We start from the raw sequence: 15,001 nt of genomic DNA, 5'->3' as shown, positions 1-15,001 counted from the left end.
TTTCACCATGTTAGCCAGGATGGGCTCGATCTCCTGACCTCGTGATCCACCTGCCTCGGCCTCCCAAAGTGCTGGGATTACAGGCTTGAGCCACCCTGCCCGGCCAAGCCTTTTTAATTTTAGCCATAGTGATAGCGTATCTAAATTGTGGGGTTTTTGCTGTTTTGTTGTTGTTTTAAATTTTTAACAAGCTCATCCTTAATTAATTAATTTTATTTATTTGTCTATCTATTTATTTTTTGAGATGGAGTTTCGCTTTTGTTGCCGAGGCTGGAGTGCAGTGGTGTGATCTCAACTCACTGCAACCTGCACCTCCTGGGTTCAAGCGATTCTCCTGCCTCAGCCTCCCAAGTAAGTGGGATTACAGGCGTGTGCCACCACACCTGGTTAATTTTTTTTTTTTTTTTTTTTAACTAGAGACGGGGTTTCACCATGTTGGTCAGGCCAGTCTTTTTTTTTTTTTTTTTTTTTTTTTTTTTTTTTTTTTTTTTTTTTTGAGACGGAGTCTCACTCTGTAGCCCAGGCTGGAGTGCAGTGGCACGAACTCGGCTCACTGCAAGCTCTGCCTCCCGGGTTCATGCCATTCTCCTGCCTTAGCCTCCCAAGTAGCTGGGACTACAGGTACGCACCACCATGCCTGGCTAATTTTTGTATTTTTAGTGGAGACAGGGTTTCACCATGTTGGCCAGGCTGGTCTAGAACTCCTGACCTCAAGTGATCTGCCCGTCTCGGTCTCCCAAAGTGCTGGGATTACAGGCATGAGCCACTCTGTCCAGCCATCTCTGTTCCTTATAACCAAAAAGAGCCCCCAGTTTAAAAGCTCTTAAAGGTCTGTGCGCAGTGGCTTACATCTGTAATCCCAGCACTTTAAGAGGCCAATGTAGGAGGGTCACTTGAAGCAGCCCCTGGGCAACAAAGAGCCCCTGTCTCTACTTATTTGATTTTCTAGAGACAGGGTCTTGCTCTGTTGCCCAGGCTAGTGGAGTGCAGTGGCATGATCACGGCTCACTGCAGCCTCAACCTCCTGGGCTGGATCTGTCCACCTACCTCAGCCTCCTGAGTAGCTGGCACTCAGGCACATGCCACTGATTTTTTATTTTCTGTACAGATAGGGTTTTGCCATGTTGCCCAGGCTGGTCTCAAACTCCTGGGCTCAAGTGATCTGCCTGCCTCGGCCTCCCAAATTGCTGACATTACAGGCAAGAGCCACTGCACGTGCACATAGTACCTAATGATTCCTTACAAACCAGTATGAAAAAGACAAACCCTATAGTGGAAAAATGGACAAACGACATGAATAGAGAATTCACAAAGGAAGAAATATACGTATGGTTAATGAACATGAAAAATGTTGGCCAGGTGCTGTGGTTCATGCCTGTAATCCCAGCAATTTGGGAGGCCGAGGCAAGTGGATCACCTGAGGTCAGAAGTTTGAGACCAGCCTGGCCAACATGGCGAAACCCCATCTCTACTAAAAATACAGAAATTAGCCGGGTGAAATGGCACATGCCTGTAGTCCCAGCTACTCTGGAGGCTGAGGCATGAGAATCGCTTAAACTCAGGAGATAGAGGTTGCAGTGAGCCAAGATTGTGCACTGTACTCTAGCCTGGGCAACAGAGTGAGAATCTGTCTCAAAAAAATAAAATAAAAATAAAAATTAGCCACGCATGGTGGTGCATGCCTGTAGTCCTAGTGACTTGGGAGGCTAAGGCAAGAAGATTCCTTGAGCCCAGAAGTTTGAGGCTGCAGTGAGCCATGATTGTGCCACTGTACTCTAGCCTGGCCGGGAACTTGTCTTAAAAAAAAAAAAAAGGTTTAATTTCACTGTAATAAAATAAACTTCAATTAACGTAGTTACATATCTCTTTCTTTGTCCATCATTCTGACAATGCCAGATTAGCATGAGTATAGAGAAACTATAGAGAAATGACCATTACCAGCCTAACTATTAAGAAAGTAATGGACTGGGCGTGGTGGCTCACGCCTGTAATCCCAGCTACTCAGGAGGCTGAGGCAGGAGATTCGCTTGAACTCCGGAGGCCAAGGTTGCCGTGAGCCGAGCTCGTGCCATTGCACTCCAGCCTGGGCAACAAGAGAGAAACTCCGTCTCAAAAAAAAAAGTAATGAGAGTGAACAATATAGTCAGGATGGCTAAAGGTGACCCCGAGAAACCAAAGGGCAAGATGTCTGCTTATGTCTTCTTTGTGCAGACGTGCAGAGAAGAACGTAAAAAGAAACCATCAATTTTGCAGAATTTTCCAAGAAGTGCTCTGAGAGGTGGAAGACAATGTCTGGGAAAGAGAAGTCGAAGTCTGATGAAATGGCAAAGGCGGATAAAGTACGCTGTGATCAGGAAATGAAGGGTTATGGACCAGCTAAGGGAGGCAAGAAGAAGAAGGATTCTAATGCCCCCAAAAGGCCACCGTCTGGATTCTTCCTGTTTTCTTCGGAATTCTGCCCCAAGATGAAATCCACAAACCCCGGCATCTCTATTGGAGACATGGTCAAAAAGCTAGGTGAGATGTGGAAGAACTTAAATGACAGTGAAAAGCAGCCTTACATCACTAAGGCGGCAAAGCTGAAGGAGAAGTATGAGAAGGATGTTGCTGACTGTAAGTCGAAAGGAAAGTTTGATGGCGCAAAGGGTCCTGCTACAGTTGCCCGGAAAAAGGTGGAAGAGGAAGAGGAACAGGGAGATAAGGAGGAGCAGAGGAGGATGAATAAACAAACTGTTTATCTGTCAAAAAAAAAAAAAAAAAAAAGAAAGTAATGGATAAAAATGTGAGTGCGCCCTCTCTCTGTGTGCCCACTTTCTCCTTCAAGCAAAAGCTGGGCATGAGCAAGGATGAGGGTGGCTTTGCGGGAAGGGTGGAGAGACAAGTTAAGCTATGAGAAGAAGCTGGATACAAAGGACAAATGGATCAACAATTTTGCTTACTGTTTGAAATATACTGCCTATTTTGAAAAAAGCACAAAAGCTAAAGCTAAAATTTCTTTTTATTTTTTTAAAATTTTTATTTAGTTTATTCATTTTTTTTGAGACAGAATCTCCCTCTGTCTCCCAGGCTGGAGTGCAGTGGCGCGATCTCAGCTCACTGCAAGCTCCACCACCCAGGTTCACGCCATGCTCCTGCCTCATCCTCCCCAGCAGCTGGGACTCCAGGCGCCCGCCACCATGCCTGGCTAATTTTTTTTTTTTGTATTTTTTTTTTTTTAGTAGAGATGGGGTTTCACTGTGTTAGCCAGGATGGTCTCGATCTCTTGACCTCATGATCCACCCACCTCGGCCTCCCAAAGTGCTGAGATTACAGGCGTGAGCCACTGCGCCAGTCCTAATTTTTATTTATTTATTTATTTATTTTTTGAGACGGAGTTTCACTCTTGTTGCCCATTCTGGAGTGCAATGGCGCAATCTCGGCTCACTGCAACCTCCGCTTCCCAGGTTCAAGCGATTCTCCTGCCTCAGCCTCCCAAGTAGCTGGGATTACAGGCATGTACCACCATGCCTGGCTAATTTTGTATTTTTAGTAGAGACGGGGCTTCTCCGTGTTGGTCAGTCTGGTCTCCAACTCCCGACCTCAGGTGATCCACCCGCCTTGGCCTCCCAAAGTGCTGGGACTACAAGCGTGAGCCACCACACCCGACCTATTTTTATTTTTTTAGACAGGGTGTTACTCTGGTACAGTGGCCTGATCTTGGCTCACTGCAGCCTCGACCTCTTGGCCTTAGACAATCCTCTCACCTCAGCCTCCCGAGTAGCTGGGACTACAGGCTCAAGCCACTATGCCCAGCTAATTTTTGTATATTTTGTAGAGATGGGGTCTTGTCATGTTTCCCAGGCTGGTCTTGAATCCTGGGTTCAAGTGATCCACCCACCTTGGCCTCCCAAAAGTGCTGGATTACAGGCATGATCTACCTCACCTGGCCTGATTCTTTGTTGAAAAAATCATATGCATGTTTAAAGAAAGTGTCATTTTTTTTTTTTTTTTTTTGAGACAGTCTGGCTCTGTCACCCAAGCTGGAGTGCAGTGGCACAATCTTGGCTCACTGCAACCTTCGCCTCCCGGGTTCAAGCGATTCTCCTGCCTCAGCCTCCCAAGTAGCTGGGACTATAGGTGTACACCAGTATGCCCGGCTAATTTTTGTATTAGTAGAGACAGGGTTTCACCATGTTGGCCATACTGGTCTTGAACTCCTGACCTCAGGTGATCCGCCCGCCTCCCAAAGTGCTGGCATTACAGGCGTAAGCCACTGTGCCTGGCCAAGAAAGTATTTCTGCTTCTAGAGTTACAGGTCCCCTCTCCAGCATTAACCTCTCCTAGCAGTTTCTTGTATATCCTTCTAGTAAGCTTGTTTGGCCAAGCGTACATGTATGAGAATACATCTCCCTTTCCACTGTGAAAGGAAACACACCTTTCTCTGTGCTTTTTCACATAACACTAAATCTTGACTGTTGCTCCATGTCAGAATGTAAACAGGCTGTAAACCTCTTGTTACTGCACTCCCTTTATTGCTTTTCACGGATACTGTGTTTTTTTACAAATTGAATGTGGCAACCCTGCATCAAGCAAGTCTATAAGCACCATTTTTCCAACAGCACGTGCTCACTTCTGGTCTCTGTGTCACATTTTGGGAATTCGTACAATATGTTTTCATTATTATTATATCTGTTATGGTAATCCAGGTTGATGTTACTATTGTAATTGTTTTGGACCACACAAATGGTGCCCATGTAAAACATCTATTTGTTTTTATTATTTATTTATTTAGAGACGGGTTCTCAGTCTGTTGCCCAGGCTGGATGGAGTGCAGTGGCCCGATCTTGGCTCACTGCAGCCTCCTCAACCAAGAAGGAGTCAAGGATACTCCTGCTTCAGTCTTCCTAGTATCTGGGTCTACAGGTGTGCACCATGCCAGGCTAATTTTTTTTTTTTTTTAGATGGAGTCTCGCTCTGTCGCCCAGGCTGGAGTGCAGTGGCGTGATCTCGGCTCACTGCAACCTCTGCCTCCCGGGTTCACGCCATTCTCCTGCCTCAGCCTCCCGAGTAGCTGGGACTACCGGCGCCTGCCACCACACCCGGCTAATTTTTTGTATTTTTAGTAGAGATGGGGTTTCACCATGTTGGCCAGGATGGTCTCGATCTCCTGACCTCGTGATCTGCCCCCGCCTCGGCCTCCTAAAGTGCTGGGATTACAGGCGTGAGCCACGGCGCCCGGCCATGCCAGGCTAATTTTTTTATTTTTATTTTTGTAGAGACAGGGGTCTCACTATGTTGCCCAGGCTAGTCTTGAACTCCTGGGCTCAAATGATCCTCCTGCGTCAGCTTCCCAAAGTGCTCAGATTACAGGGAGAGCCACCGCACCCAGCCAGTTCTAACCTCTTTGCTGGTCCATTCTGGATGGAAGCAGTTCCTCCCCCTCGGAATCCCACTGAATTCTCCATAGTACCACAGTCTTTTGGCACTTACCTTTGCAGGAGTAGCTCTTTTGCTCACAAATGTGGTTCCTGTAACCACATTTTTTTTTTTTTTTTTGAGACGGAGTCTTGCTCTGTCGCCTAGGCTGGAGTGCAGTGGCCGGATCTCAGCTCACTGCAAGCTCCGCCTCCCGGGTTTACGCCATTCTCCTGCCTCAGCCTCCCGAGTAGCTGGGACTACAGGCGCCCGCCACTCGCCCGGCTAGTTTTTTGTATTTTTTAGTAGAGACGGGGTTTCACCATGTTCGCCAGGATGGTCTCGATCTCCTGACCTCGTGATCCTCCCGTCTCAGCCTCCCAAAGTGCTGGGATTACAGGCTTGAGCCACCGTGCCTGGCCCCTGTAACTACATTTTAAGCTCATTATTTGGATCATGTACCATCCAGAATTTTATTCTGCTTTGAATAGCTGCTTCCCCAGGTAGACAGGAAACCAAAATTCTCCTACACAAGTTTTGGGGCTGAGGGCAGGGCGCCTGGCTCATACCTGTAATCCCAGCACTTTGGGAGGGGCGAAACAGGTTAATCACCTGAGGCCAGCCTGGCCAACATGGTGAAACCCATCTCTACTAAAAATACAAAAATTAGCCGGGCGTGGTGGCAGGCGTGTGTAATCCAAGCGACTCGGAAGGCTGAGGGATAATCGCTTGAACCCGGGAGGCGGAGGTTGTAGTGAGCTAAGATCGCACCACTGCACTCCAGCCTGAGCGACAGAGCAAGACTTCGTCTCAAAAAAATAAAAATAAAAATAAAAATAAAAAATTGGGGAGCTGAGGGTTGGATGATACTAACTCATGCAAACACCAAACCCTGCCTTTCTTCCCCTTCCAGGTGGCAAGAGGGCTTTGAGATCAGTGATACATCCGCTGATTCTAGTGTTTTCCACCCAAGTTTTCAAGCCTTTGGGTGTCCAAACAGAGGACAAGAAATCAAGATCTCTAAAGGTCTAGAAAAACCCAGGGCCACTTCCATTTTGTGAGGTTCTCAGCATACTGAAAACTGAAGACGTGCTAAGAGTGGGTTACTAAAATGGTGGCGTATCTGAAATCTTTCCACGGCACCATGCCTTCTCTCATCCTGTCATCCCTGTATCTCAGGGCTCATCCTCTGCCCTGACCCCTAATCTCACTTCAGGAAACATAAATTGAAAGTTCAGATAACCTCGGATTGTGTTACTCTGGACTGTGTGTTATGCTGGGCGACGAGGCTGCGCAGGCTCCTGCGCCGAGCCATGACTCTGCAGGAACTGCGGCGCCGGCTCACACGGCGCGGAGCGGGGCACGGCTGGCCGGCCAGGCGCCCGCGCTGCGTTCTGCTCACGCCCATAGGGGCCCGCGTTCGCTGCAACCGGCCCTCCTTGATGGCTGATCGTCGCACTCCCACCCCTCCCGCCTGCTGCCGTTTGCCCCGTCAGCTAAGGGCGCGCGATGCGTCGCAAGTCTCGGCTCCAGCAACCAGACGGGTGAGGGCCGCTGGGGGTTGGGTTGGAACGCCCCCGAAGGCACCACGGCAACCGAGCGCGGGAACGCCTGTTAAGCCAGCCCCGCCCCGGGACGCGCGCGCCCGGCGCTCTCGATCCAGCGTGACCCGCCCCTCACCTCCCGCCCAACCAACAGCCACTTCCTGCCTCACTCCCGACCAATCGTCACACTCCACGAAGAATAGCCGTAGGGGGCGTATGGGACGGTGCGTAGAGCGATGCCCACGCCGGCCAACCGGATGTCGGGGCTTGCGCGGGTGGGCGGGACTTGGCGCCGGCTGTGGCTACTGAGGGGCCAGGGGCGGGCGCAGGGCCGGGCTTAGTGCGGTGGGGCTCGCTCGCGCGGCAGCGGTGTCCGAGGCCTGTTGGTTCTGCGGCACGTGACGGTCGGGCCGCCTCCGCCTCTGTCTTTACTGCGGCGCGGGGCCAGGTGTGCGGGCGGGAAGGGGCACGGGCAGCCCCGCGGTCCCCGGGAGGCTAGAGGTGAGACGGGAGACCTGAGTGCGTCCTCGGGCCTGTGAGGACCCCGGGGGCTGGGAGCGCCTCTGCGGCTGAGGGGTCGGGCGTGGCCGGGGACTGAGGGGTCGGGCTGGCTCTTGAGGGCCCAGGCCCTGTCCGACGCGCCCGCCGTGAGCGGGGAGGCCCGAATTCGGGCCTCTTTGGTTGGGGAGCGGGCCCAGGCCGCGCGGCCGGGGTCGGGAGGCGTGGCAGGTGGCCCTACAGCCTTCCTTGACCTCTGGGAAAGCTGACTTATTCCTATGGCTTTGCTTCTAGGGCTTTCTTAGGCCTCTTTGCCTGCTGCCTGGCAGCCGCGAGGTGGGCTGGAGTAACTGGGTAAAAGTGTGGAGTGGAATCGGGCCTGCTGGGTACCCCCAGCAGTAGGGAAGGATGGTGTTAGACCGAGGGGGAATGTTTAGGATTAGCGTTACAGTTTAGTATTTGAAAATCCAAAGAGTAGACTGGACCCTAGCTCCCTGAAGAGAAAGGGGAATGTACTAGAAGGAGAACACGCAGTGGTTGAGAAACTTGACAGTTACAGCACCTATTCTGGAGGAGAGTCATCCAGTTGGAGATGGACAGGGCGTTAAAAGCAGGAAAGCACCCGAAAACTCATCTAATGCATCTGTTTTTACAGGGGAGGCCTAGAGGTATGAAATGACTGGCCCAAGGTCATGCGATTAGTTTAATGATGGTGCTGGGATTATAGTTCAGGGATAGGCAGTGCAGTGGTTAACGTTAAGGCCCTGGCTCAAGTCTTTCATTGGTCATTTGTTGCTCTGTGAACTTCGGCAGTTTTCTTACCCTTTGTGCCCCCGTTCTTGTCAAGTGATGGATATAATAATACCTGATGGATCTGTGAGGATTACATTCAGATATGTATACAATAAGGGAAGTCTGACATTTAGTAACTGCCCTATAATTACTGCAATACATTATTATAATCTGAATGCCTTTGGACCAATACACTGCCATCCTAGTGAACTGGTTCAGTCCTGTTTCCCAGGACCTGAAGTCACAGTTATGGTGATGGAAGAAACTGGGCATTGTGTATTAACTGTTAGGTATGACACAAGTGATTGCTGGTTGAGGGAAGTTAAACTGAGCTTAATATTAAAAGATTGAGAGGACAAGATGAACTATAGTTAAGTCTTTTTACCTCTGATTTAGGAAATGGAATATTTTGCTTAATTTTTTAATTAGATTTTTTTAAGGGGGAAGAATTTTATTGATCTTTAAAATCATTCTGTATCTCAGTCTTTTCCCAATATTGTTTGAGGGTCATGAATAGAATCAACTGCCATGTTAATCAACTGTTGTACATTTGGTGTAATTATACTTAGAGCAGAGGTAAAGGACTATGTGGGAGTTCTTTGTATCAACCAGGGTGCACAAACAAGCCAGGTAACTGGGTCATGAGAATGCCCGAGTGAACTGTGTGTGGGGTCAGTGTTGCACAACAGAAATTTTCTGACTTGGCTGCAAGTGGGTGTCAGCATTCCCCCACACCTTACTATCTTGACTCCACAGTTCATTTAGCGCATTATCTTCTCAGGGCCACAAGGGGTAAATGTTTTGACAAAAGTCGTTGCTGCCGTTTTGGCAATCACACTATTGCATCCTTGTAGTTAGAGTTCTCTTTGCCCTGGAAGACAGCTTAAGGGGATGAAGTGGCAGTTGGTGAGCATGAATTGCAGGCTCATGAAACTTGAATTGTGGGCCCAGTATGGTAGCTTTTTTTTTCTTTTTGAGGCGGAGTCTCGCTCTGTCACCCAGGCTGGAGTGCAGTGGCACGATCTTGGCTCACCGCAAGCTCTGCCTCCTGGGTTCACGCCATTCTCCTGCCTCACCCTACCGAGTAGCTGAGACTACAGGCACCCACCACCACACCCGGCTAATTTTTTTGTATTTTTCAGTAGAGACGGAGTTTCACCGTGTTAGCCATGATGGTCACGATCTCCTGACCTCGTGAACCACCCGCCTCAGCCTCCCAGAGTGCTGGGATTACAGGCGTGAGCCACCACCGGTAGCTTTTGTCCTACTTTTGTTTCCGTAACTTTAGGAATACGAAGTCTGCTGGGTTCTTCACCTTTAGGGGGCAATTGGGAGGGGCAGATAAAACGGTGAACATGGAACTACTTTAAAAAGTGTAATGAATTGGCTGGGCACGGTGGCTCTCACGCCTGTAGTTCGAGCACTTTGGGAGGCTAAGGTGGGCAGATTACTTGAGGCCAGGAGTTGGTGACCAGCCTCGCCAACATGGTGAAACCCTGTCTCTACTAAAAATACAGAAAAAAATTAACCTCTAGCTACTCTGGAGGCTGAGGCAGGAGAATCACTGAACCTGAAAGGCGGAGGTTGCAGTGAGTGGAGATGGTGCCATTGCACTCCAGCCTGGGTGACAGAGTGAGACTCCATCTCAGAAAAAAAAAAAAAAAGTGTAATGAACTGTGGAAATAGAATACATAGTTCATAATAACTCCTAGGAAATAATGAAAGTACCTAAACACAGTTATAGCCTATATAGCTTATGGTGAAACTTGTCAGGAAAGTCCTGGTTGAATTCTTTGTTACTGCAACAGATGTACTTTTTTTTTTTTTTTTTTTTTTTTTTTGAGACTGAGTCTCCCTCTGTCACCCATGCTGGAGTGCAGTGGTGTGATCTTGGCTCACTGCAACCGCCCCTTCCCGGGTTCAAGCAATTCTCCTGCTTCAGCCTCCCAAGTAGCTGGTACTACAGGCACATGCCGCCACGCCCGGCCCATTTTTTTGTATTTTAGTAGAGATGGGGTTTCACTGGGTTGTCCAGGCCGGTTGCGAACTCCTGAGCTCAGGCAGTCCGCCTACGTCGGCCCCCCAAAGTGCTGGGATTACAGGTGTGAGCCACTGCGCCCGGCCCTACTTTTTTTTTTTAGAGACAGGGTCTTGCTCTGTCATCAGGCTGGAGTGCAGTGGTGTGATTATTGCTCACTGCAGTCTTAAACTCCTGCGCTTATTGATTCAAGTGATCTTCCTGCCTCAGCCTCCTGAGTAGCTGGAACTACAGGCGGATGACACTACTCTTAGCTAATTTTTTTTTTTTTTTTAATTTTTCATAGATACTTCACTTTGTTGCCCAGGCTGGTCAAGCGATCATCCTGCTTCCTCCGACTCCCAGAGTTCTGGGATTACAGGTGCGAGCCCCCATGCCAACCAGGAGACCAGAAATTAAGCTCAGCTTTCTCTCCCTTCTTCTCTCCCTCCCTCCCTTTCTTTCTTCCTTCTTTTTTAAAACTTTGTGGTATCTGTTTGTGAATTGCTTATTTTACTTAGCATATTGTCTTCAAGGGTTCATCCATGTTATAGCCGGTGATGGGATTTCCTTCCTTTTTGAGGTTGAATAGTATTCCGTTGTATACCTGTACCACATTTGGTTTACTCATTCATCCATTGATGGACATTTGGGTTGCTTCTGACTCTTGGCTGTTGTGAGTAGTACTGCTATAAACACGGGTCTGCAAATATCTCTAAAACTCTGCTTTCTTTTTCTGTTTATTTGTTTGTTTGAGACAGTCTTACTCTGTTGCCCCGGCTTGAATGCAGTGGTGCCATCACAGCTGACTTTTTTATTTTTTTGAGACAGTCTCACTCTGTCGCCCAGGCCCAGTGCAGTGGCATGATCTCAACTCACACTGCAAACTCCACTTCGTGGGTTAAAGCAATTCTCCTGCCTCAGCCTCCTGAGTAGCTGGCCACCACGTCCGCCTAATTTTGTATTTTTAGTAGAGTCAGGGTTTCTCCATGTTGGTCAGGCTGGTCTTGAACTCCCGACCTCAGGTGATCCACCTGCCTCGGCCTCCCAAAGTGCTGTGATTACAGGTGTGAGCCACCACGCCCAGCCTGCCCAGCTAATTTTTGTATTTTAGTAGAGATAGGGTTTTGCCATGTTGGCCAGGCTGGTCTTGAATTCCTGACCTCAGGTGATCAGCCTGCCTTCGTCTCCCAAAGTGCTGGGATTATTGGCGTGAGCCACTGCGCCTGGCGTATTTCTTATTTTTATTTTTATTTTTTGAGGAGGTGGAGTCTCTCTCTGTGGCCCAGGCTGGAGTGCAGTGGCGCCATCTCGGGTCACTGCAACCTCCGCCTCCCAGGTTCAAGCGATTCTCCTCTCTCAGCCTCCTGAGCAGCTGCGGCTACAGATGTGCACCACCACGCTTGGCTAATTTTTTGTATTTTAGTAGAAAGGGACTTTCACCATGTTTCCCTAGCTGGTCTCAAACTCCTGAGCTCAGGCAGTCTACCAGCCTCCCAAAGTGCTAGGATTACAAGCATGAGCCACCCCACCCTGCCCAACTGCTCACTTTAGCTTCAACCTCTCAGGCTCAAGCTTCTCCTACTTTAGCCTCCTGAGTAGCTGAGACAACAGGTGTGTGTGCTACCATGTCTGGGTGAAGTTTTCTTTTTTTGATTTTTTGTAGAGACAGGATCGTGGTTTTTGTTTTGTTTTGTTTTGTTTTGGTAGAGACGGGGTCAGGCTGTGTTTATGTTGGCCAGGCTGGGAAATAAGGTCTTAATCGAGGGAGTTGAAGATTCTTGGGGGAATGGCACGTAGAGCAGCTGTGGAGGGAGAGGGTGCTGATTGCTAGCTAAAGACTTAGACATTTTTGCAGACATGGACTCATGATAGTTTTTGGGTGATGAGTCTGTCTTGTTGTAGGATAGCTTGAAAGAGGAGGAAGAAACTAGAGGCCATAGTAATATAAGGTAACATTTAAGTATCCTGATGTCAGTAATGGAGAAGAATGAAAGAGTAGGATTGATCGGGTGACTGTGTGGGCAGAGGATGTGAGGAGAAAAGGACATCTTGTGTGTGTGTGTGTGCACATTTCTAGTTGTATATCTTCTACTTGTTTTCTCCCCCACCTTTTAGCTGTGCTTTCTCAGGGCCAAAAATGAAAATTTCCCTGTTACCAACCACATCATCTTGTGCATCTGTGTAGCTCAGTTTTTATTTCTTTAGATCTGTGGTCCTTGGAAAGAGAGCCCACTACCACCCAAGACACGTCTAATATAATACACAGGTCACTTACGTGGTTAGAAAATAAGAGATAAAAGTAGCTTGTTGGCCAGGCACAGTGGCTCACTCCTGTAATCCTAGCACTTTGGGAGGCCGAAGCGGGCAGATCACGAGGTCAAGAGATTGAGACCATCCTGGCCAACATGGTGAAAACCCGTCTATACTAAAAATACAAAAATTAGCTGAGTGTGGTGGCACACACCTGTACACCTGTAATCCCAGCTACTTGGGAGGCTGAGGTAGGAGAATCACTTGAACCCAGGAGATGGAGGTTGCAGTGAGCCGAGATAGCGCCAATGTACTCTAGCCTGGTGATAGAGTAAGACTCCATCTCAAAAAAAAAAAAAAGTAGCTTGTTTTGTCTAGGTGCAGTGGCTCACGCCTGTAATCCTAGCCATTTGGGAGGCTGAGGCAGGCAGATCACCTGAGGTCAGGAGTTTGAGACCAGCCTGGCCAACATGGCGAAACCCCGTCTCTACTAAAAGGACAAAAATTAGCCAGGCGTGGTGGCGGGTGCCTGTAATCCCAGCTACTCAGGAGGCTGAGGTGGGAGAATTGCTTGAACCTGGGAGGCGGAGGTTGCAGTGAGCTGAGATGGTGCCACTGCACTCCAGCCTGGGCGACGGAGGGAGAATCCATCACAAAATAAATAAATAAAGTAAATATATGAATTTTAAAAGTAGCTTGTTCTTAGTTTAATATTCTTGTTGAGTTCTAAAACACTAATTTGAAAACATGTCTATTGATGGTATTTGAGCAACAGTATCCATATTAAACCTTTAATGTGAGAGGAATTATTTTCTGTGTTATTTATTTATTTTTTTTGAGACGGAGTCTTGTTCTGTCACCCAGGCTAGAGTATAGTGGCGCGATCTTGGCTCACTGCAGGCTCTGCCTCCTGGGTTCAAGCAATTCTCCTGCCTTAACCTCCCAAGTAGCTGAGACTACAGGCACCCACCATCGCGCCCAGCTAATTTTTGTATTTTTAGTAGAGACAGAGTTTCGCCATGTTGGCCAGGCTGGTCTTGAACTCCTGACCTAGTGATCCACCTGCCTTGGCCTCCCAAAGTGCTGGGATTACAGGTGTGGGCCACGGCGCCCAGCCATCTCTGTTATTTCATTGTAATGTTTTAACAGGTACCCATTGTAAATTAGTGTAGGAAAGGGCTTTTGTCTGTTGTAAAACACTTTACAAATGCAAAAGTTTGTTGGAAATTGTATTTGAATGCCTCACATCTGTGTAACCAATCCTCTCTATATGAGGATGGTTGTGTATGTTTCAGTTTTATTTTGAAATTTTCTAGAAATGGAATCTTCTGCCGGGCGCGGTGGCTCACGCCTGTAATCCCAGCACTTTGGGAGGCCGAGGCGGGCGGATCACAAGGTCAGGAGATCGAGACCACGGTGAAACCCCGTCTCTACTAAAAATACAAAAAATTAGCCGGGCGCGGTTGTGGGCGCCTGTAGTCCCAGCTACTCGGGAGGCTGAGGCAGGAGAATGGCGTGAACCCGGGAGGCGGAGCTTGCAGTGAGCCGAGATCGCGCCACTGCACTCCAGCCTGGGCGACAGAGCGAGACTCCGTCTCAAAAAAAAAAAAAGAAATGGAATCTTCTAACTGATTTTAGGGAAACCCTTTATCCTCTCTAGGCTGTCTTTCCTTATCTATAGATAAGGAAATAATAAGTTCTTTTTAGCTCTGTGATTTGAAAGCTTTAATTTTATTTTATTTTTTTTATTTATTTATTTTTTTTTTTTGAGACGGAGTCTCGCTCTGTAGCCCAGGCTGGAGTGCAGTGGCCGGATCTCAGCTCACTGCAAGCTCCGCCTCCCGGGTTCACGCCATTCTCCGGCCTCAGCCTCCCGAGTAGCTGGGACTACAGGCGCTGCCACCTCGCCCGGCTATTTTTTGTATTTCTTAGTAGAGACGGGGTTTCACCGTGTTAGCCAGGATGGTCTCGATCTCCTGACCTCGTGATCCGCCCATCTTGGCCTCCCAAAGTGCTGGGATTACAGGCTTGAGCCACCGCGCCCGGCCGAAAGCTTTAATTTTAAATGAGAGAGAGGTAGTGGTCTTTATGAAGTTTGATAAGTGGCAATACATTTAACTGATTTTGCTCTTTTTATGTGTAGATCATGGAAGGGAAGTGGTTGCTGTGTATGTTACTGGTACTTGGAACTGTTATTGTTGAGGCTCATGATGGACATGATGATGATGTGATTGATATTGAGGATGACCTTGACGATGTCATTGAAGAGGTAGAAGACTCAAAACCAGATACCACTGCTCCTCCTTCATCTCCCAAGGTTTGAAATGGTGTTTGAATCTATTCCTTTTACCTCTTGAGATGATAAAATTTTGAAGATAGCCAGGTGCAGAGACATGTAGTCTCAACTACTCAGGAGGCCTAGGACAGGAGTGTGAGTCCAGCCAGAGCAACACAGGGAGATACCATATCTAATAAAATATAAAAGAAAAACATCGTGAAGATA

At 48.3% G+C, this 15,001-nt stretch overlaps 1 protein-coding gene and 1 pseudogene across 2 annotated transcripts in view; both read left to right on the top strand.

Annotated features, from left to right (window-relative positions):
* The first annotated feature begins 517 nt into the window (after nt 1-517).
* On the top strand, nt 518-2,798 carry LOC126956929 (high mobility group protein B3-like; annotated as a pseudogene).
* A 4,444-nt stretch (nt 2,799-7,242) lies between these two features.
* CANX (calnexin) overlaps nt 7,243-15,001 on the top strand; it is a 32,306-nt gene continuing 24,547 nt past the window's right edge. The window contains exons 1-3 of one of the 2 annotated variants that reach the window (XM_050794183.1): nt 7,254-7,439; nt 10,553-10,627; nt 14,642-14,815. In XM_050794183.1, the coding sequence (XP_050650140.1) occupies nt 14,645-14,815 (171 nt within the window). In that variant the 5' untranslated portion in view covers nt 7,254-7,439; nt 10,553-10,627; nt 14,642-14,644. Of the gene's footprint in view, nt 7,440-10,552; nt 10,628-14,641; nt 14,816-15,001 lie in introns of both variants that reach the window. The other variant, XM_050794182.1, reaches the window with a different exon arrangement.

This window comes from Macaca thibetana, chromosome 6 (genome assembly GCF_024542745.1).
Source record: "Macaca thibetana thibetana isolate TM-01 chromosome 6, ASM2454274v1, whole genome shotgun sequence".
Taxonomy (NCBI): Eukaryota; Metazoa; Chordata; class Mammalia; order Primates; family Cercopithecidae; genus Macaca; species Macaca thibetana.
The sequence above is the reverse complement of the archived record's forward strand: the minus strand, read 5'-3'. Positions and strand labels throughout refer to the sequence as shown.